The 25,943-nt window shown below is 39.7% G+C and overlaps 2 protein-coding genes across 2 annotated transcripts in view; one reads left to right on the top strand and one right to left on the bottom strand.

Annotated features, from left to right (window-relative positions):
- The window catches only part of plekhh2 (pleckstrin homology domain containing, family H (with MyTH4 domain) member 2), a 43,120-nt gene extending 20,459 nt beyond the window's left edge, over positions 1–22,661 (bottom strand). The window contains exons 1-8 of the mRNA XM_042010952.1: positions 22,423–22,661; positions 18,479–18,608; positions 5,203–5,265; positions 4,958–5,107; positions 4,729–4,812; positions 4,522–4,603; positions 4,261–4,446; positions 232–1,142 (exon numbers count right to left, since the gene is read on the bottom strand). Of these exons, the coding sequence (XP_041866886.1) occupies positions 232–1,142; positions 4,261–4,446; positions 4,522–4,603; positions 4,729–4,812; positions 4,958–5,107; positions 5,203–5,265; positions 18,479–18,601 (1,599 nt within the window). The 5' untranslated portion in view covers positions 18,602–18,608; positions 22,423–22,661. The remainder of the gene's footprint in view (positions 1–231; positions 1,143–4,260; positions 4,447–4,521; positions 4,604–4,728; positions 4,813–4,957; positions 5,108–5,202; positions 5,266–18,478; positions 18,609–22,422) is intronic.
- A 372-nt stretch (positions 22,662–23,033) lies between these two features.
- Positions 23,034–25,943, top strand: part of thada (THADA armadillo repeat containing) — a 131,950-nt gene continuing 129,040 nt past the window's right edge. Inside the window, exons 1-9 of the mRNA XM_042009678.1 lie at positions 23,034–23,134; positions 23,443–23,535; positions 23,676–23,785; positions 23,902–24,029; positions 24,244–24,392; positions 24,503–24,535; positions 24,626–24,674; positions 25,084–25,277; positions 25,757–25,851. Coding sequence (XP_041865612.1) covers positions 23,463–23,535; positions 23,676–23,785; positions 23,902–24,029; positions 24,244–24,392; positions 24,503–24,535; positions 24,626–24,674; positions 25,084–25,277; positions 25,757–25,851 — 831 coding nt within the window. The 5' untranslated portion in view covers positions 23,034–23,134; positions 23,443–23,462. The remainder of the gene's footprint in view (positions 23,135–23,442; positions 23,536–23,675; positions 23,786–23,901; positions 24,030–24,243; positions 24,393–24,502; positions 24,536–24,625; positions 24,675–25,083; positions 25,278–25,756; positions 25,852–25,943) is intronic.

Here is a 25,943-nt window from a genome sequence, read left to right as displayed (position 1 = left end):
GTTGTCATTTTTACTGAAGTCTTTTATGTCAGTATGAGTTTTGTCATTTATAGGGACACAACCAGGACCTCTGTTGGATGTACAACAATAAACAAAGGGGATGAATAATTTTGTTAACCATTGTACTGTACAGAATATTAATATGTAATGGAATAAATCACTTGTGGTAGAAAACATAAAATTAAAATCTTGATTTTTTTTTGTTTGTAAATAATTTTGAATAAGTCATACCCAGGAGGGGAGCCTGTGTAAAGGAGGAGTGGGAGGTTTGCTGCCTGAAGCTGAGTTGTCACCGCCTGGCTTCATCTCCGTCCCAGCATCAGGTGCAGTCTGTAAGGCCAACACGGTGGGTGCTGTTTGTGAGCTGGGAAGGATTTGTGGGGGCGTATCCCTTCCTGTTTCCATGCTGATGTCTGGCTGCTGGTCGAGGTCGGTTTCCTGCGGCCGGAGGGGGCGCAGCATGCTGAGGGCGTTGCGTGTCTGGCCGTGTGCTGCCTCGCTGCTGACCGGTGGCTGGCTCAGGTGTTTCTTTGCCAGAGACGCATTCAACAACCCAAACCCCACTGGGGTCTTAAGGCGGGGCTGTTTGGGTGAGGCAGGGTTGTCCCTCGGGTCATGCGGCGGGTTAGGTCGTTTAGGGGTGAGGGCGGGTGTGAGGATGGGGCTGGGAGTGTTTGGCTCGCTGGAGGATGAGGAGTCAAGTCTCTGAGACTGGAATCGTTTGTTGAGCTCCTCAGAGGTGCAATCATCCATCTTCGCCCTGTGCCCCTCCAACCCTTCATCCTTACACCCCTCCAGGGGTCCATCTGAGGATTCACGCAGGTTGAAGCTGGGATGCTCTGCACGCTGCATGTCATCATCGAAGAGAGAGCTGCTGTCATCCGAAGCAGTGAGGTAAGTCTCGCTGCTCGGCCGGCTAAACTCCAGACTGCACACCCCCCCTCTGCCTTCACACACTCCCTCCCCCTCTGAAGCAATACAGGAGTGTATAGATGAGGTCCCATGACACTCAGGTCCACATGTATCCTCAGCATGGCTCTCAGGTCCATTGCTGTCTTCCACTGGAGAACACAAAAGTCCACCTTGGTTTGGTCTGTGGACTTCACCGTCCGTCTCTGAGACGGCCATTTGTTTATTTTTCTCTGGAAATCAAACATGAAAACATCATCAAAGCCAAACTGTGTGTAACTGAGTGGAAATAATAAAGTTAATAGGCAAAGATAGTTTCCTGTTAATGTGTAAGATTAAACACTGTATGTTTTATCACACATTTTGTCCCTCATGCTGCTTTGTTCCACTTCTTTTGAAGCCAAGGAAGAAAAATTAAAAGTCAGCTTCAAACAGTGAATTTAAAAACCAACTACCAGAAATCTGGGACTCGGTCATGGACTCTGAATCTCCGCAGTCAAATTAAAGCTGCACAATAAAACTAACCCTAACTGAGGCATCTCCCAACAAAGACTAAATCAAAATCTGTCTTGCTTCCTGTCTCTTCTCTGAACTCTCTCCAGCCAGTAAAAGTCAGTTGTCTTATCTCTTGCTCTGTCACTTTCTCTCTATCCTTTCTTTTCTTCCTTTGATGATACCGTCTTGGGTTTCTTTGCTGAATCAGTCTTGGTGTGTTGATATCCAGTTGCAGTCAGGCTTTTATCAAGTAGGGTGCATTTATACCAGAACAGTCCAAGGGACTCGGGCAGGATATGGGGAGAAATGTCGCACCTTTATTTGGTTTGCTTTCTCACAACACTTTACTAGAGCAGACCAAACCGCTTAGACGACGTCACACAGTTACAACAACTGCTCTAAAGGGTTGATATGGTCTGAAATGAGCACTGACGAAGAAGAAAAAAGGGAAGAAAAGAAAAGAATCTGGCTCATTGATTGGCCAGGACTGAAAATGGCTCGTCACTGCAGGTAAAAGGAGCAACAATAAATTTTTCATGGTCTCAGGTTGAAATGAGTTTTCCCAAGATGCTCTAAATGCATCTTTCTCATCTTCAGCCCAGATTGCTGCTTCTCCCCACCTGTGCTGATTTCCATGTAACCAGCAGTCCCAGACAAAACATGTTTCCTCTCTTTGGATGGATTTTTGATAACTGAATGGAACATTGGACTTTAAGATTGCCTGTCTGATTAAAAGGACTGAGTTCTCACAAACCCCAGCTTGTTTTCCAGCATTCACCTGATGTTCTCCTGCAAACTGAGGCTGTCAGTAATCATAACATTACCCATGGAAGGACCTCAACTAAACCGTTGGCACGTTACTACTCAGCCCAATAATTTCCAACCACAAATGACCAAAAGATACTTACCTGCTTTTTCGTTTCCATAAAGCCAGAGCAATCCAGATGTCAAACCTTTGCTGTCCTCAGCACCTGCTTCAGCTTAACTCATATCTAACCCAGTTGTGAGTTGTTTTGAGTCTTGGTTTTTGTTTTTACTTTATACTAATTTGCAAAAGAGTTCAGCTCAGTTTGAGCACCAGGAGAGGAAGTGAGCTATCAGCATGTTGCTCTACATCACTTCCTCTCTTTGGTTCACTGGATGGTCCATTTGCTTTCACACTGCAAACAAACAGCACGGGGGTTCTCTTGCTAGTTAACAGAAACCCCGGTTTTAAAGCCGACCAGAGCTCACTTCTTTGATGCGAACCAGTGAGCTCTGGTTTGGAGCAAATGAACCATGCTATACATGGAAGAAGACCAGGGTCTGTTTAAGTGGACCAAACGAGGTTGAGCACGGATTAAATCATTCTGGGAATTAATTTAAATTTATTGTGTTATGCACTTCTTTGACAGTCTTGTTAATGGGCCCACGATGCACAGCTTATACTTTAGTTTATGCTGTTGAAACAGAATCAAGACCCATGGTGACGAGCAGGTTTAGCATAGTTCCAGATAACTAGTAGGTAACAGCTGACTAGTAGGTTTTTTGTTCACATCAGTCAGATAGGGGACAGTAGACGTCTCAGTTGTGGAGATTTATGGTTAACACTGGAGGACCAGACTGGATAAAAATTGTGCAGGGATGGATAGATCTTGCTCTGTTTTTAAAGGTCCCATATTATACACTTTATTCCCAATCTGAGACCATTCATTAATATCTAAATGAAATATTTCCGCCATGGTATGGACAAATCGACCCTCAGTTTGAGTGCAGCGGCTTCTCTTCACCTCCCTCTTTTTAGCAGCTTCAGAAATGTGCCGTTTATGGTGGGCGGAACCCTGGTGGAGCAGCTCAGCTGTTGGCTCCGCCCATCGCATCGCCCGTCATGAGGTGATTGACAGGTTAGGCCTTAGCGGTTACTAGACGCTGATTACAGCGTAATATATTTTCAAGCTATCAGACTAATAAGGCCGAAACGATAAAATAACTGCCAGCTCTTACCTCTCCAGCTGTGTCACGGACAGTTGGTATTGAACCTGGCTTCAGCTTCAAACAGTTGGCGAAGCCTGCTTTCCATGCCCCCATGTTGTGGAAACAGTCCTCTTTGAAATGCTGGCCACAGACATGCAAAACCTTTGGAAGTTTTCCGCGTACATTTCCTCCAAAAATAAAATTAATCCACTCAGTCCTCGTTGGTTCAGTGGATGGAAGTAAAAAAACGTTTTCGTGTTCATTTATGCAGCCACAAACAGAACAGTGCTTCTGTCGCTTAGCCATGTCCGCTAACGAGGGTTGCCGAAGAGGGAAAAACACTGGGCGCTAGGTGATTTTTAGAGGGCGGGCTTTGAGAGCCGGTAGGCGGGTCCATCGCTCTGTGGGGAGTGGTTATTGTCCCTTATGACGTCATAACGCACACGCTTTCAAACAAGCTCATTTCAGCGCTTACTTCCCTAGAGGTGGAGCAGGGGGGAGAGAGAGCGCCTGAAAGAGTTTCACACTTACGGGTCTCCTACACATGCGGGGGGACCAGTATGACTGTTCCAAAACCATTAAAAAGTGAATTTTGCATAATATGGGACCTTTAATACATTTCTTTTATCATTTTAGTTAGTTTTAATTCTCCTGTTTTTAATTTGTCTTTTGCACCGTTCTCTTAATGTTTTATGTAAAACACTTTGAGCTGTCTGGACATAAAATGATCTATTCAAATAAATCTGCATTGCCTTCAGCCAACAATCTTTACGATACCTAAGTGGCAAAATAGTTTCCCAAACACACCATGGACATGACCTCACCGTCAAAGTTTGCTTTCCTGTGTCCAGCTTGCTCACACACCCCACAAATAATCCCTAGCTGTGACTAACAGGGACTTACCAGTCGTGTCTCTACCATCTGTCTCTCCCTGTGTGCTGAGGGTCCTCTGGGCAGGTGCTGGTCCATGAAGGACTTGAGGGTTTTTCCCCCTCACCTGGAAACAGCCGAACGTGAGGCTGCTGAGACGCTGGGCTTCACCTGGTCTACTCAGAACTCCTCGTCTACCACTGCCCTTCTGCTCAAAGGCTGCAAACATACACAGACATTTAGTAAGTACATTTTACTGTATGTGTGTTCAAACAATGATACTTAATTTCTCACCCTGGACTTGTTTCTGTAGCTCGGAGATCTGAGCCTCCTGCTGCTTGTTGGTTTCTCTTAATGCTGCATTCTCTACCTCAAACTGAAACACAACTTCAGTGCTTGAATGTCATGTCAACATGACTGGAATTTGTTCCAATGCGATCACCCAAAACAAACAACAGGAAACACTTAGAGGTCAAAAAGATATATAAACATACTCTTTACCTCTGACAACTTCAGCATCACCCACTCCTTGATTTTTGCTGCTTTCTCCTCCACTGTTTTGGCGTCTTGAAGTCTAATTTGTTTCTGTTGACAAAAACATAAACACAAGTCATGCTTTTCTGTTGGTAAGCACAAGCAGCCACAGAGTCAAAGATCAGATGAGGAAAAAATATAATAAATAATAATAAACATGTGATAAAAGAAAAAAAAAAGGAAAAATGAATTGTGCCTGCTCCTCCAGCTGCTGCTCCAGCTGTGTGATGATGTCCTCCTTCTCCTGAACTAAGGCCTGCAGCTCCTGGCACTGTTGAAACAAATGCATCTCACAGTCTCCAGACTGACCATCTGGAGCCTTGAGCTTCTCCTCCATCCACTGCACCTGAAATCATCACACATTGACACACATGAAAACACTTCAACGTGTCCATGCACAGTGACAGTACAGATGAGCAGACTTTTGTTTCGTATCTTTACCTGCTGCTGTGCAATGAAAGCCCGTTTCTCTGCATCGATCACCTGCGTCTCCAGCTGCTGAATCTGAAAAGCCATACGGTACAGTCTTTAGTTCATGTTCTTCTAATCATTTTTGTGATTCTTTCTAAGCTTAGTGCTCATTTTCAACAATTGTGGTGGGAATTAAAACATCCACAAAGATCTAAGGACAACTTAGACTAAACTGTTATTGCTAAATGAGTGTTTTCACTTCATTGTAACCATACTTTGTTTATGTGTGGTCTAGTTTAATCTTTTCTAGAGGTTTTAGGTCCTCTAAATATGGCTCCAAAGGAAAAAAAAAAAAGATATACACTCTTGCCACTATGTTAGGTCCACTTCTTCAAGTGCCTATTAACATTTTAATAGGCAATAGGATTTAAGGCTAGGTTTACACTGCAGGGCATAATGCTCAATTTGGATTTTTTTGTGAAATCCGATTTTTTTGAGCGTCCGTTCACATTTCCAATTAAATGCGACTTGTATGTGATCTCCTGTATGAACCTTATGCGCATCAAAAGTGTCCCGCATGCGTAGCAGACACAACGATGTGACAGTGAGCGTGCGTGTGACGTCTTCGTGTTTGCGGAAGTAAACATGGACGGTAACAGCGGAGCTTATGTTGCAGTTTTTAATTTATTATCCAACCGTAGCCAGCACATTTTCGATGGCATCATTTTAAGGAGGAGATTGCAAAAGAGGAGAGCCAGATTTTTGGCCATGGCATTTTGTGGAGCAGTGGCAGCAGCGTCTGTACAGAGAAACGTGTGGGTAAGGAGTCGCAGTCAGGAGTGATGGGAGAGTGATGTGAGCGCCTTTACAGATAAGAGTTTATAAACAACGATGTGTATGACGTGTAGGTCAGATTAATGCGACCTGGCCGTTCAGACTGAAGTCGCATGGCAAAAGATTAGATATGTATCGGATTTAGGACCACATATCCAAGTGACCTGGGTCGCATTTGAAAAAATCGGATCTGTGTCATTCAGACTGTCATGAAAAGATCAGATACAGGTCGCATAGGGGCCAAAAAATTGGATTTGGGTCACTTCAGCCTGCAGTGTTAACCTAGCCTAAGTGACCTTGAACGTGCATGTTGTTTGTCTGAGTATTTCAGAAACTGCTGATCTACTGGGATTTTCACACACAACCATCTCTAAGGTTTACAGAGAATGGTCTGAAGAAGAGAAGACATCCAGGAGCAGCAGTTGTCTGGACCAGAATGTCTCGTTGATGTAAGAGGTCAGAGGAGAATGGACAGACTGGTTGGAGATGATAGAAATGCAACAGGAAGTCAAATAAGCACTGGTTCCAATCAAGGTCTGCAAAACAGCATCTCTGAACACACAACATGTCCAAACTTAAAGCAGATGGGCTACAGCAGCAAAAGACCACATCGGGCGCCTCCTGTCAGCTAAGAACAGGAAACTGATCCATCCTGCCTTGTATCAATGCTCAATGCTTCAGGCTGCTGGTGGTGTAATGGTGGGGGGGGATATTTTCTTGGTCCACTTTAGACCCCTTAGCACCAACATGTCCTGGTTTATCCACCACAGCCTACCTGAGTATTGTTGCTGACCATGTCCATCCCTTTATGACCACAGTGGAGCATCTTCTGATGCTACTTCCAGCAGGATAATGCACCATGTCACAAAGCTCAGATCATCTCCAACTGCTTTCTAGAACATGACAACAAGTTCACTGGACTCCAACGGCCTCCACAGCCACCAGATCTATTCTACAGTCATTTAGCAGACGCTTCTATCCAAAACAACTTAGTTTTAGTCTGATTTCAATCCAACAGATGGAGTAAAACTTCTGAGGAATATTTCCAACACCTTGTTAAGTCTATGACATCCAGAATTAAAGCAGTTCCGAAGGAAAATGAAGGTACAACCCGGTACTGGCAATGTGAACTTAATAAAGTGGCTGAAGAGTGTACAGTGCCATGGAACAGAGGAAAGTAGAAACTCTTAATTCTCAGGTTTTACATATCTGAACAAAGCAAAACACATCACCTGGTTCTTTCCAGGTCTTAAAATTAGGTAAATATCTTTTCTGTTTCAGTCTGATGTCAAACACAGCAAAGCACCAAATGAAGACAAATGAAATATTTCATGCTAGAGACATAATCAAAACTCTACTGAAAATAAGTTCTACAACAGAAAAGAGCAGATGCTGCTCAGCTGGTCCTGCAGAGTGCGTTTATCTTTTTATTTTGCCCTTCTAGGTTTGTTTTCATTATATTTGTGCTTTCAGTTTTAAAACGTGTGATCAGCTGTTTAAGTATTTCATCCACTTTGTCATCATTTATGTGACTGTGATTAGTTTATAATTTTTTGATAGAAAACTACTGAGACAAATTATAAAACTTAAGTCAGTTATAATGAAACATTCCAGTAAAATCACAGTAGATTAAATTACTGCTTTGCAGTTCAAGAACTAATTTTCCTCTGTGTCTCTCAACTATGCTGGAGGATATAGTAAAAATCAAAAGACATCTGAGTCATTTTACTGGATGTGTTTGTTGTTTGTGAACTATAAAAGATAAAAGACTAATCCAACTGACTGTTTTAACTGTAATGCTAACAGTAAGATTCAAAAGCAAAGGAATGGATTTAACATTTCCAAGAAGAGGCAGAAAGTGACTGTTGGATTTAATCATTTATTACAACATTGACTGTATATGGGTCAGGCTTTACAACTGTAAAAAAGCAGCAAAACCAGTTACATAACAATAATGAGGTGTCACATTTATAAAGTCACAACCAGCTCTTTGTATGCTGGGATCAGAGTAACATTACAGGAGTGTGTTAAAGCTGCAAAAACACCAAAAGGTCAATCAGCCTTCACACACAGTCACACGCAGGGCTGCACAGCACACACATGCATACATACATACGAATAAAAAAAAAAAAGATGTGTGATTTTTGAGGCGAGAAAGTGAGATGACTTTATGAGCAACAATCTTCTCAAATTCCTCAGCTCAAAGTGGTGGAAGCAGAGGAAACTCCGAACCTCAGAAGCTGTATGAAGAAAAAAAAATGCAGGAATGTGGAGGGAAATTTTCTGTGCAGCAGCAGCCACCATGGCTGGGATAGTCTGCTTCATGTGCACATACATATGCACAAATCTGAGATAGGGAAAGGGGACGTTTACCAGTACATCAGTCCAGTTTAAACTGGACAGACGAGAAACACACAAAATAAAAGAACAGAAGATAACGAAGGAAATAATTTAGATTACAGATAGCACACACACGAGATTCAGATTCATTCAAGCTGGATAACAAACGCCTGTTGACAGCAGCTGTTTGATCTGTGCAATCAGACTTTCTGTTGGACATACTGGAGCAAAATGGGAGAAATTGTGTGTAAAAGTAACAGAATAACTCACCACATTAATTAAAACACCCAACAGGACTGGGTAAAAAGAATTATTCATACTGAAACAGGTGGTTTACACTCCTGAACCTTTGGGGTGGGGCCTGCGAGATGAATATTTCTGACCAGAGCAGTTAACCCCTTTCTACACAAACATGATCTCCCTAATTTCTTTCTCTTAGAATAAACATATTAAAAGTAATACATAACTGACTTGAGGCTACTGTGAGGAAACTATGTGTTTCTCATCACCCAGTAACACAAGCACAGCAGCACTGCTCATATATACCCACCCTATGTACAGTATAAAGCACTTTCATGAAAGGAAGCACGCAGACACAGAGGCTCAAACCTCCGACATTCCCGTTAATTGGAAGACGGCAACTCTACTATCTTAACCACCACTACCCACATGTGATTATCCACCCATTTTCTATCCTTGCTTAATCTAATTCAGACAAACAGGGAGCTGGAGCCAATTAGGCAAAACCTGAGGTTGCATACACCCTGGACATGTCCTCTGTCCATCACAGAGACAAACACAGACAAGCATCCACTCATAGTCACTTCTATGATCAATTAAAACTGATAAATTAACCTAACATGCATGTTTTTGGCCTGGGAAGAAACCAGAGAGACTGCAGAGAACCAACGTTTACACACAGACACAGAAAGAGATTGAAACCAGTGACAGTCTTTCTCTGAGGCTAACGGGCACACCACCGTGCAATTACATCATTACTCACTTTAACACAAATCATAGCTGATAAACAGAGTAAGATGAATTAATTAAATAATTCAAAATGACAGATTTCATCAAATTTGAATGAAATCAATGCATTATAAGACGACAAGCCTCTCTAACAGGTAGCAGAGAAAGTGATTAAATGATGCTGATGAACATCACGGAAAAGACTGATGAGCAAAACTTTCTAACTTCTCTTTTTTATAGCTGACATTACTGACAGAAGTGTGTGGATATGCTTTTAAAACTTTCTCTTTTGAACAATTACAAAATGAAAAAGACATTTCCTAAAGCTTTTTTTTTTCTTTTAGAATATTTTATGACCTACAGCCCAAACACTGTCACACATAACTTTATATTATAAACAGTGAATCTTTTTTACTAATACAAATAAAATTAGTAAAAATGTAACACCAATGATTAAAGCAGCTGCTGTTATGTTGTCATGTCCGAATTACATGAAGTGACAACTGGATTTGACCTTGCTTAGTGTTTGGCCGGAGGAGGACGGCATGGCTGTGCTCCAGTTTTCCGCTGCTTCTGCTGACATCCACAGACCAGAAGTGGACCCAGTCGGTCCAGAGGCAACCACACCCTACCAGACGCCCTCACTGTTTCCACTGCACGTTTAAACGTTTGCTGGACTAAAATAAAAACACAGACCTTTATACAACCAGGCGTCCATTTTTTCCATTTTATAAACATTTAAGATAATTTCATAAAAAGAGGAGGAATCCCTGTATGACCACAGCTGACTGTGGGTGTATCTGAGAACTTTCCTATTATAATTCTGAAGATATTCATACTGATAAAACTTACGAAAAATCGAATTAAAACCGTTGTCTGTTGAACCTCAATGTTCTGATTATAAGGAAACATTACACACACAAAGACACACACACTGGCCCCATCTTCTTTATAGATCCTCTGCTGTACCGCAAACAACAAACCACTTTTGCCTCTCAGTTACACATATAGCATCTGGCAGAAAACAGCATGTTAATTACAGGGCACGTATACTTCAGGCTACATCTGGAGCCATCATGCAGTTTAATGCACACCAGACATAACATATAAAGAGCAGTAAAGACACACGTCTCATGATGGTGAGCTTCCCCTGTGTTGTGTCAAAGCTTTTCCTCATTCTTTTTATAAAAGTGGGTTGAATCATATCCTGTGCAGCTCAGCTGGGATGACCAATGTGAGGTAAAAAAACTCATTTCATTAAATGCTCCATGTTTATATGACACAGGTAATCCTGCTTCTTTACTAAACCTCAGCTACATACATATGATGTCTCTCCACCCTCTGAGCCTGCACAATGCTTTATCACCTCTACAGTCAATTCCCTGTTCAGATCCAAAATCCAGTTCAGCTTCCATTCCTGAAATTCCACAACTAACGCTCTGTGGCCAACCTCTCCCTGAACTCCATCCCCCATCGCTCCATCCAGACAGCCAGCTCACAAAGCCTCTCTCTGTAGGCGCTGCCCCACGCTGCTCACCTGCAGCGTGGTTCAATATTCACCCAGTACAGTCCCAGCATGGACTAATCAGTAGAAAAGATGTAATACCTGATCATTTTAAGTACAGACCATTTTCTATATGTTTATCCAAAACAAAAGGTGGAGAAGAAATAGAGATAAACTTGATTAAAAACTAAACTCTTTTCACATAAAGAGGAGGTGTTTAAACACAGACTTGTTTGCACATAAAAACATAAACACAAACAGCTGGAAAGAGAGATGTATAAGATAAAGGGACAGAAAAAAATGTAAATTATTTTAAATTGGACATACTTCAAGTGGATATTTAAGTTAAGAAGAGAAGGTGTGGAGAGATGAGTGTGAGGAAGTGTAACATCATCTGCTTTTCTTGACTAATATGCTTCATCTTGACCCTTTTGATGAGACTGACATGAGGTTAAGCTCTTTCTCTCCTTCATTGGCTTTGACAAAGCATTTCATCCCTTTATTTCATCCAGCTTTGACTACTTAATTATCATGTGACTTGTCTGTAGACGCTACAGCTTGACTTCTGACAGGTAAACGTCAGTCAGACTGGATTTCACCTCTTTTGGCTTTCTTGCTCTGGTGTCTGGTTAATTTTTGGAATAAAATTTCAGATCTTACTATTTGTTTGTAAATCACTGAATGGGTTAGTACCATCTCTCACTCCTAAAACATCTCTGAGGTCAGCTGACCAGTTGCTCCTACTGTACTGGAGAGAAGATTAAAGCATAGATTACTTTCACTGTAGCTCTGCCGAAACTTTGGAGCAGCCTATCTCTTCACATGAAGACCTCACCAACACTTACATGTTCAAAATCAGTTTAAAAACTAATTTTTATTCTTGGCATTTTAATCAAATCTTTTATTAACATTTGTTCTTGTATGATATGATACTTTACGATATATTTTATTGTTCCTGTAGGGAAATTTGTCTTGAGTTTGATACCCATTAATGCCTTCAGAGATGCAACAACACAGCATCAGTAAGTCAACAAGACAACACAAAGTAATTTAAGTGAACGGTGCTTAGTCTCCCCACATTTTACAGTACACACACCAATATACTAAAATTATTTAAAAAATACATACATAAATACTAATTAAATCAAATTTTTGTCCATATTGTTTGTTGTACAACTCTTGGTTGTTGTCTTGAAAGGTGCTTTTTGTCAAAAAGAAAAATTTAAAATGTAAAAAAATTCAACTGTAAATATCAACAAATTGGAAAAAGCATTACTATGGTATTATATGCCCATGTACTATAGGGCTGCAACGATTAGTCGACAATAAAAATAGTTGACAACCAATTTAGCCGTCGACTATTGTCGGCAAAAAACAAAACAAACAAACAAACAAAAAAAAAAAACAACAAAACAAAACAAAAAACTACAGAGTGAGACATCGTCTTCTTTTTTTTTTTAATCTCTGCTGAGAGTTGCCCATGCGCGATAAAGTCTGCCAGGGGAAAAATATGGTGGCGGAAAAGGGAGCAAAACGGCGGCAGAGAACGTCAAAAGTCTGGGATAATTTCACGTTAAACTTACAAAATTAAATTAAATACTTGTGAGATTTGTAAAGCGGACCTTGTGTACCACGGAAGTATGTCTACAATGCTCGAACATTTAAAGAGGAGGCACGTCGGACTTACTTAACAACCTTATGCAAAATTTCAAAGGTGAAAGTGAAATAAGATCCATTTATAATAATCATGAGATACATAATCCGATTGGTCGATTAGTCATTTTAATAGTCGGTGACTAATCGACCAACAGAATAGTCATTAGTTGCAGCCCTAATGTACTATGAGATGGATATTGAGCTGGCAAACCTTAGAAGTGGTTTGTGTATTCCTGCAATCCCACTTTGTGCCACTAGATGGGACATGAGTCACTGTAGTGTGTAGTCTACCCTGGGGTCAACAGAAGAAAAAGACACAAAAGCTGGTAATATACGAAGAAAACAATCCAGTGGGAAACGTGGCATTGAGATGTGTAGAAGTAAGTAAAAGCATAGTAATTACGACAACAGCAGAAGTTCTACAAAAGCAAACTTCACCTGTGTCACCTCCATAAACCACGTCCAACTGCAGAAATACAAAATGACTAAAACAAGAGTAAATTTTCCATCGCCAGAGGAACAGAGGAGGGTCAAAGAGCATGTCTTTACATTTGTGCAGATAAGGAAAATTTAATTTGTGAAAAGATATACAGCATTTATATTTTCTACCATAGTCACACGGTAGTCATCATATCATGTAAACTGCACTGGTTACAGGCAGCTGTGTTATTGTGACCGGCCGGCACAGTATCAGCAGCAAGACGAATATTAGGCTGCACTCGTTTCATTGTTAGTTGTTTGCTGGCCTTTTTCCTGCCATCATTAATGATTTGTCAATTAAAATGAAAGGGGTCAGAAGTGAATCAACTGGAAACAGAGCTGGTAAAAAGGAAAGGTTATATACATCTCGTCTGATAAAACCATTTCCTCCCTGTGGTTATTGAAGATCAAAGTTACAAAATCCAGCTTTAAATGTGCTTTTACAGATTTTAATGGACAGGTCTGATCTAAGACTGGTTCATATGGCTAGTATAAATAAATGTAGTTTACCCCTGACTTTGTTTTCCATGAAGACCAAACACTAAAGCTTGTAGGACGAAGGTAGCGGGTGATCTGTCATTTGTATTTGCAATTAAATGTTTGTTAGCTTGACTTTATCTTAAATTACTCAATTTGTACTTTTATAGAAGTTATTTAGAGACAATGTGACAGCACAGGAGGCTCCCAAACTTATATTATTATTCATTTCTTCAAGAGTGTTGTACATTTTGTAATTTAAAACTAGCAACCACATGGTCCACACCTGGGTGTAGTTTCCCTTCAAAAACAATGATTTAATTTATTCCTCTAAAGTAAGTTAGACTAGCCATAAAATTAAGACCACGGAGCTAATACTGAGTAAATTCTTCTTATGCCCTGGAAGAGCTCTGCCCAGTCAGGGTGTGGACAGAGAACACCAGAAGATGTTGTGGAGGGATTTTGAGTTGAGTTCTGTAGACTTTAACTGACTTTATGTGGTTTTGTGGATTGGGCTTGCTTCCTACGGATGTCATCAGATCCCATTTGAATGGTATTGGGTAGGAGGAGGTGTGTGTGTCACCATTGTAAAAGAATGTAACACACAGTTTCTTTGTCTCCACAAAGAGATGTGTGGCCCTCTGTTACAGCTGGAGGCCCTGCTGGCCAAAACTAACATCCTTCCTAAATAACTTCACCCACACAGGCAACGTCAGCTTTAACTGCTGAGCAAAACTCTGAGCTAAAATCCACCTAATAAATTAAAATTACTTGACATGCATGTGTACACACACACACACCCAGAATAACTACTTCAACTTGCAAACTCACTTCCTGTTCATCACACACACATACGCATATTATTTACTAAACTGGGTATTTCCTCCCCTGGGAAATTCAGCCTTTATACAAGGCTCTGTTTTTCTCTTTTATTCTAGCTATTGTTCCTTCTCTATACCCTAAAACTGCCTTTTATAGGATTTTTAGCACTGAAACAACTTGTCAACCAAGCATGTTGGGCTTTCAATGATGTTTATGATATGACCTGATTAATACATTAGTATACAGTCAGTCAGCTAGTGCTAACACTTATCAGTAATAATGTATAGTGGTACCGTATACTAATCATACTAATAATAATGAGATTAAGTCAGTTACAATATTACCACTGCATTTCATACAACTTTAACCAAAAAGATACCGTACTTTACACCCTTATGTACTTATCCTGCGTAGAGCACAATTAGCCTGCAATACTGTCCATTAATCAGTCGCCTACTGTTTTTTTAAGTCTCAACACCGGAGTAAAATAAAACTCCTTCTCATCCTTTCATGAGTTCACCTCCACCACCAGATACTAGGGGGGATTTATAGTGACGCTTGTCAGCTCCCACACAGTTTTAAAACAACAGGCTACTGCGATGGGAGCGAGAGGAAAGAAAAACATGTCAGCAGGGGTCTGGATGATAACATGAAGAGCTACGAACATCAGGATGTCTTGAAAACAAGGAGACTGGTCAGTCTACAACAAAGCCAACTAAGTCAAATAAATAAATGTTACTTACTGAATCCAAATCACATGGTTACGCAGTCCTTAGATTTTTTATAAAAAGAACGGAACCAGTGGCAATATGAATGTAGATAACATTGGTCTCTAATTTAAAATTATATTATATCAGTTACATTGATTTAGTATGTGTATGTGCATTCATGTGTATGTGTTTTAAATATGTTTTTGCTTGGTGTTTTACTGGCGAGTGGAAGCCTGTTGAACTCTGATTGAACTCTGAGGTGCTGGGAAATTAAATCAGTGAGCTTCCATGCAGTAAAGACTGAGGGATGACCACATATTAAAGGGTACTGACAGAAAGTTTGATGCAGGATGAGGTTGTTATTTTAAAAGGGTATGTGTATCATGAACTGACTTTAGAATACAAATTCTAGGTTACAAAGTTCTTCAGTTTAAGGTAAAAATACTTTTTTAATGATCTGTTTTATTAATTGTCCCAAACTTTCAGGTCATCTGAAAGTAGACTCTGCTCTGACACTCATTTGTTATCCTCCACTCAACATTTTTTTAATATTTAATTTGTCTTCTTCAACTCCAACTTATTTCTGCATCCCATATTTTATCTTCCGTGTTATCTACAAACAGGGCTCATAGAACAACTTCAGCAAACACATTAAAAGAGAGAAACAATAAAAAAACACATTTCTCAGAGTGAATAAATGTGTTACAGCTGTCATATAGGATGGATGTGGACATAATAAGCAGCAACGACTTTAACATGTCCAACGTGAGCTATAAAAACCCACCAAAGAAAATCTTAAGTCCTTCCAGGAGTTTGTTTTGCTGTCTAGCTGAGCTTACTTTGACTCTGTAATTGACTAGAGCTGGGTCAGTCCCATCATGCAATGCGTGGTGGAGCCCTGTGGTCAGACTGCTGTTTACATTAGAGCTCTAATCAGCATCCCTGGGGAGCAGTTTCAGATCTAGGCCACTGAGCAGTTTTGGCCGGTCCAGAGTGGCCCAGCTGGGAAGGATGGGCTGCTCTGTACGCACCAGACAGGCCACAAATCTGTTTTTGAATTTGGTTGTCTTCCTATACTTATGACGGCCGTGGCAACACTTCCTTTAGTCTGCTGACCATAACTGACTATTTGCATATGCAGAATTGTAAAGAGCATCTGTAGATTTGCTTTAAACCAAAGCTCTCCGGTTAATGAAGGTGCCTTTACCTAAATGGATGATAGAAAGCATTAAAAATGTCCGCATTACTGTAATAATTACTGTAAATTTTAAAGTGGGATTCAGGGTTGTACAGAAGCATCTGTCTGTGACACACTCATTCTAGTGAAAGATTATGGCCATTCAAATAATTGGCCAATATTGGTGTGTATTAATCAAAAAGCTAACAGCACGTAACACATCCAGGTGACATTTTGTGCAGTTTGAATGTTGATCAGTTTAACAGGGAGGTGCAAGGGCACAACAGATTTTATCACAGCGAGAAAAAAGTATAAGAAATTGCACAAAAATAGAAAAACAATGGCTGCATTGAACAATCATTATATTTAAAGCAACACTATTGAACTTTGACAAATGTTCACACTTTGGTGCCCCTTACTGACGGCTAATTCAGCATCTATCTTGCATCCTGTCTCTTCTCTGAGATCTCTCCAGACTGTAAAAGTCAGCCTGGTTGTGACTTTTGTCTTCTCTCCTCAGGGGTTAAAGCAAAAAATTATAACGTGCCAGGAACTGTGTTTCAATTATTCTACCAGCTCTGTAGAATAAGTCAGTAGTAGGACAGACTGAAGTTTTGCAGGTTTTCAGCAGGATCTATTTGCTCCCATAAATCTCATAAATAAAGGTATCACAAATCCTAAACTGAACAGTGTGTAAACAAATCTTCATGCTCTGTAAAATAATTAAGCCTAGATTAGAACATCCAAAGTTTTGTAGTTTTTTAGCAGGACCTGGTCTAATGTGGTCAAAGTCCCCAAAGAGAAGTGGAACCCTCCCTTTTTAATCACACATCAGAATCTTACGTAAGGTGCATCTAAGAACATTTCCCCATCTAAATTCCTCCACATAGACCTAAACACTGGTCTTTAAAAACTAATCAGCTTGATTTTATTAACCTTATTTACATGATAGCATGTATTTTCTAACTCTACAAGGTTGCATGTTGACAATTTTCCTCCATCCTCATGTACAAAGAAACACGCACATGCAGGTGAGCATCTGTCTTATATGTGGTGTAAATAACAAATAATAACCGGCTTCACAGATTTACTCTCCATCTCATTGTAGTTTTATTTAACGTTTACAGCTGTTCATCAACGTCTCTGCTCCATCGTAGCGACCTGTGGTCTAGCGTAGATTTAAGCTGCAGCCAGATTTCTCAACCACACGTTTTCCAAGACCCAGCTCAGCTTCTGATTGGTTATTAATGTGTTTAACTGAGAGCAAAGCTGAGTGCATCTCAGACCATTGGTAGATTAACTCAACGTGACAATAGTTCACATCAGCGCACATTAACTTATTAAACAGCCTTTTTCTTTATTTCGGTGCAAAAACTCTGCAAGCCGGAGATTCGGCATGGTGCCGGAAAACTTCAAGCTCTGCTGCTTGCTCTGTCCCTTTCTACCTTTCTTTTCCTCTCTTTTCCAGTAATATTTTCTTGGGTTTCTTTGCTGAATCAGTAATGGTTGGTGTTCAAAATGTTATGTATGTATGTTGATATCCAGTTGCTGGTGAGTGATGCGGTGCCATATAAGGTATTTGCTGCTGTAAAGTGATGCATTGGGATAGAAAAAAAAATGTTGTGAATTGTGGTTTCTCAGCCTATTGATGCTCCAGGAATGTACATAACAAATGTCACCGTGCCATCAAAACGAGTCATAGGACAGTTTAAAAGATGCACTATGCAACTTTCCAACCTTAAAGTTCGGTGTTTCCTGGCTTGTTTGATGGCCCAGTGACATCTATTGTGTACATATCTGCACTTCAAAACTTCCGGGACCTTGCAGCTGTGTTTCACTTTATGCACCAAGTCACACACTAGCAAGTGGGTAGCAACAAACCCACCTTTTTGAACGTGCAAAACCACAGTGCTCAGCCTTGCCCCCATGGTTTCTGGTAGTACTACTCTGTTTGCTTTGTCAGCGTGCGCATCCACAACGCTGCCACAGAAATACACCAAAACCAGGGAAGACGTGGAGCATGCATTAAGGTTAAGGGAGAGATTAGGCATTTGGATGGCAAACATGGAAATGAAAATGGTGGCATTTTCAGATTTATTCACTTTATTCCCTTTTGGGACCTGGTTTCAGACGTTAGCATTTTCGGGCCCCCAAAACTCCAATTCCCAGTGGACGAAACGTCCAAATGATAAAAAAGATTTAGCAGATGGATCTAAACCTGTCTCTGTGTGGACATGGTTTCAGATAAAATTCAGACTTGCATTGCGTAAATCCTAAACTCGTTTTATCAACATTTGGCTACAACATATTTACCGACATCCATTTCCTTAAACCAACCTTGTCTGCTGTGAGCTCCCGAATCTTTATGATCTGGACTCTGAACTTCATGAGGAGTGCCTCCAGAACCAGACACTTCTCCTTCCAGTCCTCCTGGCTCATTGCCTCTTCCCCCTCAGCCATGCTGTCTCTGAAAAACACACAGACGTCATAACATAGTGATCAGCTATATGCTTCCTTTGAATTTCCACTTTATAAGTCCCTCTTGAAGCTAACTGAGATCAGTAATGTTGTCCTTCACTTGAAAAATATTATAATAACCATCCATTTTCTTTATCACTTAGTCCAACTGAGGGCTGCGGGGAAGATGAACCCTATCCCAGCAATTAGCAGGTGAGAGGCTGGTGTACCCTGGTAGGGTTGGGCGATTGAACGAATGTATCGACCATCGACGATAGGCTGAGCCATTCGACGATCGTTTATATAAGAGCGATATTAAGAGAGATATATATATGTATGTATGTACATGAGCCAACACGTTTAGTTAGCTACAACGCAGGCGCACGCTGTGGCTCGTGCAGCAGGTGTCGGGAGTTTTTTTTTTTTTTTTCCATCATCCAGCCTCTCTCCATACCTGGTGCTGCCTTCTTTCAGAAGTCTCGTGCACACGCGCACACACTAAAGGACCGTGCATAACCTCCCACCCCGCCTGTGACCTGCCTCCACCAATTTAGGCTACTCAAACTTAACAGAAAGAAAAAATGACAGAAGTAGGCTACTAGGAAATTAATTACGTTTATTTAATCAATAACCACAATGGTGGGAATCAAAGACCAACTTCTTTATTTTCACCTATAACTGTAGCCTATTTATGGGGTCTTTACAGTGATTCAATTTTTCAAACTCGGCCAAGTGAATGAAACAATAGATTAACCTAAAACAATAGAAAATAAAATTAACTCCTTGGGCTGGGAGCATGTGCTCTTCCATTAAAACAATAAATAACCACAGTGGTGCAAAAAAGATTCTGGCTTCTTTTTTCGTTTAACCTAGTAGCCAACTGCATTTACAAGATTTCTGTCTTAAACTCAGTCCAATGAATTTTTGTCTTCTAAATTGCTTCAACAGGTGTTCAGCGCGCAAAAAAGTTCTGACGTCACGTCCGCGAATATATCGCCTATCGCCATTTGCTGGACTGGCGATAGGCGATTGAAAAAAATTTACATATCGCCCAACCCTATACCCTGGACAGGTCGCCAGTCCATCACAGGCCCGACAGAGAAAACAACCAATCACACTCATTCACTCCACTCAAATCAAGTTTCCTTCACAATCTCATGTACTTACAACAAAATCAAATAATCAAGTTTAGTTAATTGTATTCAATCCCTCTAATAAAAAAATTTACATTTTTTTTTGAGGCAATGAGTTTGCATATATTTTTTAAGTTAAGCCAACTAGTTAGATTTTACAGTGTGGACAGGTCACAAGTCTGTGACATGCATGTTTAGAGTGACCAAGTAACCTAACATGCTTGTCTTTGGATGTGGGAGGAAGCCAGAATACCAAGAAAGAACCCACACATACACAGGAAGAACATGCAAACTCCACACAGAAAGGCCACTGTTTGAACCTCCCCCCTGCCAAGACCCCAACCAGCAACCTTCTTCCTGTGAGGCCACGATGCTGACCATCACACCACCGTGCAGCCTGTTATAGTATATATTATATAACAGAATATAATATTAAACAGCTGATATACTTTCTACTCGATGTGTGTTACATTCTTAAGAATATAACTACATTTACTGTGTCCAGGAATAATTTTGAGGTACTAGTGTCTAACTTTGGGTCAGTGTACTGCTTACTGTCCCACATTTTTCATCACCACTAATTTATAATTAAAGATTTTACACAATTAGTTATTTTAAACGCATTTAAAACACACCAAATGGTTAAAGATTAAAGTGAAGTGGTATTCAAGATTAAAAACCTGCTTCCTTCTAAAATTCTAGCATTGCTATTTTAGTACATTATTCAACTTTGCTTTAAAATCAGAAAAACAAAACAAAACAAATATCTCTCAAAACAGCGTGTTAATTCCTTTCCTCTGCCATTACATCATTTTATGATCCACCAGATGTATCTGCTATCCACCTGCTCTCGTACACAAGATTTGGATACTTTATACAACACTGAGAGAGAACACTAAACATGTTTTAACCCCATTTAATATCCCAAAAACTAAAGTTTTCTTGGTATTTTATCTAAATATAACTGAACAGCATCAGAGCTGGACATAAGAAGAAACATGAACACATGTGTAAACGGAGAGAGCATTTGTTGTTGAGCAGATGTTTTGCCCACAGCAAGCACCTGAAATGTTCCAGGGCTGAGTCCAGCTGAACCACTGTGGGCAGTGGGCGTATCACTTTGCTTGGCCAAACAGAAAAACACCTCAACACACTCCATAGAACAGACTTGCATCACATTTTCCAGGGCTTACTTTGGCAAACAGTCAGTAAACACAGAGCAAAATTTAAGAAAAAAAAAGGATGAGGACACATGAGGATCTCTGTTGGTGGAGGCGAGGGTCGAGGCAGAGAACGATAGAGAGCCTGGGTTACTCTCCTCCATGTGATAACCTCTCATTACCAGCCTGGCCTCCTCTCAAAGAGACTGCCAACATGTGTGGAGGAAGGCCATAAACTGGTTTCCACAGGCTTATTTCTGTTGCTTGCTTGCTGTGGTAAACACTGGCGAAGGCAAGAAATAACCAGGCTTTAACCCCACTAAACAAAACAACATGCGGGGACAAGGTGGAAGGAATTTAAACACAGCATACTGTATGTAGATCATGATAAATGAGTTAAGGAAATAAAGTTTTGGCATTTTAGTTCTTTAACGCTTTCATTAATATATTTTTCATCTTTACTGAAATGCTGCAGAACTCTTCTTCAGTTCATTTTTAAATGTTTGTTTAATTATTTATAAATATATCTATGGTAATTGATCCAGTGAGGGTATTAGTCATTTTCTTTTTTAAAGTCTTAATTCTCTCTGCCAGGGGCAACATTCCTCAATGGTAAGACAAGGATGTGGTTGGTGGAAAACACTGGAGACCAATTAGCCCCTAAACAGTGACTCAGTGTGTCGTTTTCTTCTTTCTTCGTTTTCTTTCTGTGATTTTATAAATTTGTTTGATCTTTTCTTCTTTTAACTTCTTATTGCGTAAAGTCAGTGTTGCTGTAAAGAGAAAGGATGGTGTGTTTAAATGCTTCCCAGCTCTTCAATTAGGACTAACAAGCCACTGAATGCCATGATAACTCAGTAGTATTTTTGAAGAAATTATTGACAATATGCCTAAATATTAACAGGAAATTAATCATACTAAACCTTTTAACTTGTCTATAGTATATAGTACTAAATATTTATCTGTTCAGGTGGTACTATAAATAACGTTATATAATATTTTAAAATTCCCAAAGAGAATTTCAAATTATTTATACTGTAGTAAAAAGTGAGCTCGTGAGTTAGGTACTGCTAACCTGTTTGTGTTAGCTTTCTACATGAAGTTTTTATTCTATAATATACCTTAAATACACGTGTTTTAACATATGAAAATATTGCTAACATTTAATAGTCTTGACTTCGACGCAGTCGTAACGTTTTTAGCCAACTTTATCCAAGTAAAGGGATAAAGGGACTATGCTAAACTAAAACCTTACTTAGCAAAATCCATAAATAGCAGAAAACCGTTAACTTAAAGTTTAACTGACACCGAATCTACAGTCACGACTGTTTTCACATTAGTGTTTTTAGCGACTAATGTCTACATAAGAAACCGGTTCAATTTTTAACTTTCAAAACTTCACGAGTTAATATTAAACTGTTGGCAAAAACTGTCAACTCGTTTCCTTTTTAAATATTATTAACAAAACGACTATATATATATATTTTTTTTTTTATTATTCTTTTTTTTTTATCAAAGTTTCCCGACTTACCTGGTGTAAAAATGATGTAAAGACTTCTTTTTAATTGACTTCACACCATGTCGAGTCTGACGTCTAAGTAGCAGATATTATTTCTGCCGAGGACATCCTAATTCATGACTGAAAAAAACGGTGAGTTTGTCTTTTTCCTGAGATTTTCATTTCAGCTTCCAGGCGAAAGTTGGAGTGGGGTTGGATTTTTTTTAAGAGGGCGTGGCTACATGCAACACATCAATCAGATATTTGCTAGGCCTTCCTATCTGCATTAAAGCCAACTTTGTCTCTTTAGATTGACATGAGTCATGCACCAATAAAAATCCGGAGCGCCATTTCTGCTACAAACCTTTTTCTGAGGGCGGCCAATAGGAAATTGCAGGAAGTGACGTCTCACGTATGCGGCGTCAGCAACTGGTGCGTGAAGCGTCTATAACAATACCGGAAGATAAATTACTTTATATCTAATAAGAGTTTCTTCTTCTATTTAACAAACACATAAGCAGTAATTTTTCAAATTTAAAAAAGGAGAGTGTTATATTTTATTATATAATACAAAATGTTAATATTATAAACGCTAGACATGTCATTTAATTCCAAAACATGCTATTTAAAGACACTTCTATTTTGAAAATATACGGAAGCGGAAAATGTCTACAATCAAGTTTTGCCGTTGGTAAACACACAGCTATCATATGAAGCAGGAGAGCTAACCCACATGCTCGTTGAGGTGATTTCCTCTTATATTGTAATGTAACATTTTCAGTAAGCTGTCTGTTTTTCTTACTGAGCAGTTTGCTGTTTTGTTGACTGTGCATTCGCAGTGTTTAACATTTTTGTAGAGTTATTTTCAGACAACGAGCTACTGTTTGCTAACACTTGTCCATTCAGTAAAAGTTAATATGAAAATTCATAGACACTTTGTACAAATAGCATCTATTTGTAAATGCATGACTGTGTTTGGAATGGTATATACTCCTAAAGGACTTAGGCATGACTTTATATAAACTAAATCTATGCATATTGTACTTTTTAAAGTCTTTCCACAGAGCAAAGTCATGGTTGTGAAAAAGAAGACTGCCAAAGTAGAAGCTTTGGCATTAGATGAGGAGAAAGTACACAAACTGATAGGTGAGGGGCTGCACCACTAATGAACGGATAAGTTTAGTAAATAATGCTGCAAGTTCACCTTAATGATGCATGTTAAGTTGAGTTGTTCATCCATGTTAGCCCTCATTTGCCCTTATACCATTTGTTTGAATCATGCATAGCATCCCTCTCTGTGGATGGAGGAGAAGATGGAGTCCAGCAGGTCGCCCAGACTCTGCAGTCCTGTTTGCAGCTGACTGAACCAGTGCAGCAGATACAGCTGATTAAAAAGGTGTGTTTTCAGTGTTGATCACAATATTTTCGAGTTGGATGATGAAGCAGACTTTGCTTGTTTAATTTAGCATTTGCCACATAAAGTAAGAGCAATTTATGCCAATGCTTCATTAGGCAGGATCCCAATTGGAGACACTGAGTGAACAGCAGCCTGGTGGAGCTCTAGATGCTTGTCTGAACACCCTAGTGCTGATTTACACCTCCCTGCAGGCCAAGAACCCCCTGCGACGGGCCATTGCCAGGTACGTTTACCATTTAATGAGACACAACTACAAACATAATGTTCTATACAAGATTCTGTACTTAAATCCTGAAACAGCAGTGGGTGTTTCTTTGTATTTATATTAAAAAATATTAACTGAAATTGAATAAATGTCAGTATTTGATGTTTCCGTTGTTGTTAATAGTATCTAAGGGTCTCTGAGAAATAACTTGTCTCTGGGTTGCTCTCCTCAGTGCCTTAAGTTCGGTCCCTGCATGGCTTCAGGATCGGACTGTAAACAGTTTGTCTGGCTGCTTGTGTGACTGCATGTCCAGTTCATCTTCAGACCAGTTCCCACAGACTGTAGACACCATCTCTGCATGTCTGGATGGCTTTCGTCTTGGTGAGTGTTTGTCTTTTGACCTTTGTTGCTGATTGCTGCTGTAACAGACATGCCTTACCACCTGTTGTTTGCTAAGAAAAATAATATCTTGCAAAATTGTAAATCTGTAGGTGAGAGATGCATTAACAAGCTGCTGGCTGAAGGTTAGTGTCCATCTCATTTTAATCAAATTTAAGGGAGATATTTCTGTTTTCTGCCACAATCTTGTCAAACCCTCTTTTCTTTTTTTATAGTGTTGCAGTTTCTTAACAAAGTTTTGCTTGAGTACCTTCACCAGAACAGGTATTGCATTTCTAGTTTTTGTAGAGATGTTTAGGTTGAATATAAGTTTGGCTGTACGAGAGAGTCTGTAAAGAAAGAGGTAATTTTTCTTAAATAAAGGTAATCTGATCATCCCCAAATCAGGGATGTAGACACATATTATCTGTTAAAGGCAATTAAAACCAAAAACCTCAAGTAAATGTTTCTGGGTGTTGCAGCTCAGACGTTTATGACATTCAGGAGTAAATATGGAACATGGCAGAATTTCATTTCAAATATATATATGTGTGTGTGTGTGTATATATATATATATATATATATATATGTATATATATATATATATATATATATATATAAATATAAATATAAATATAAAAGCCCCGCGGCTTACAGATTTGTGTGTCTCTGTCGCCCCTTGCTGTTCATTTAGTGGCCTTGCAGGCCGCCACATTGCCCAGGCCCATCTCATGCAGGCCTGCCTGTCTGCGGTGAAGACCTCCATGCTGGTGCTTCAGAGATCTCAGATCACCCTCGGTGTGGCCTTGCAGGCTCAACAGGATCACAGAAAGCTGGAGGAGACACTAGGCAACATATTGGGTTGTTATATTGATATCCTCACTGATGGTAAGAAACTTATACTCTACACATTTATATTTATGTTGTGTACAGACCTTTTATATAGATGTGATTTTTTAATACTTTCTATAAATACAGTTTATCCTGTAAAATACTTTACTTGTTTATTCTGTCTGTTTTGTTCATTTGTTCTGTTTTTCTTGTTTTTGCACCACCATCCCAAGACAAATTCCTTGTATGTGCAAACTTACTTGGCAATTAAGCCCATTCTGATTCTGATTAAAAAAGATCTTGACTAGATAAATGCTGAAGTTTCACAGGTGTGTGAGGAGAAGAAAACATTGCAAGACAGCCAGTTATACTGTTAAGTAATTAAATGAAATATGAGTAGACAGATTGTATCATAACTTTTCCATATTAACAGTTTTGAATAAGTAACATTAAAAAGTTGGAAATGAAGCAAAAACCTGTGAAGATGTGAGATTCTTTTCTCACAGATTTTCTCCTTTGTTCTTCTTCCTATGCAGAGGAGTTCATCCAGTCGGTTCAGAGTACAGCAGGCATGGCTGTGGTGCTGCTGATCCGGTCTGTGATGGGTTCTGGAGATGAAGTCGCCTCTGTGGTGAGTTCTGGATTGTGACTGTCAGACTCAATTATGACTTGAAAATATGGCTAGAATCCCAATTCCACAAAACCTGGATGTTTCATAAAATG

This window comes from Melanotaenia boesemani, chromosome 16 (genome assembly GCF_017639745.1).
Source record: "Melanotaenia boesemani isolate fMelBoe1 chromosome 16, fMelBoe1.pri, whole genome shotgun sequence".
Taxonomy (NCBI): domain Eukaryota; kingdom Metazoa; phylum Chordata; class Actinopteri; order Atheriniformes; family Melanotaeniidae; genus Melanotaenia; species Melanotaenia boesemani.
Note: the sequence above shows the minus strand (reverse complement) of the source record. Positions and strands in the feature narration are given on the sequence as shown.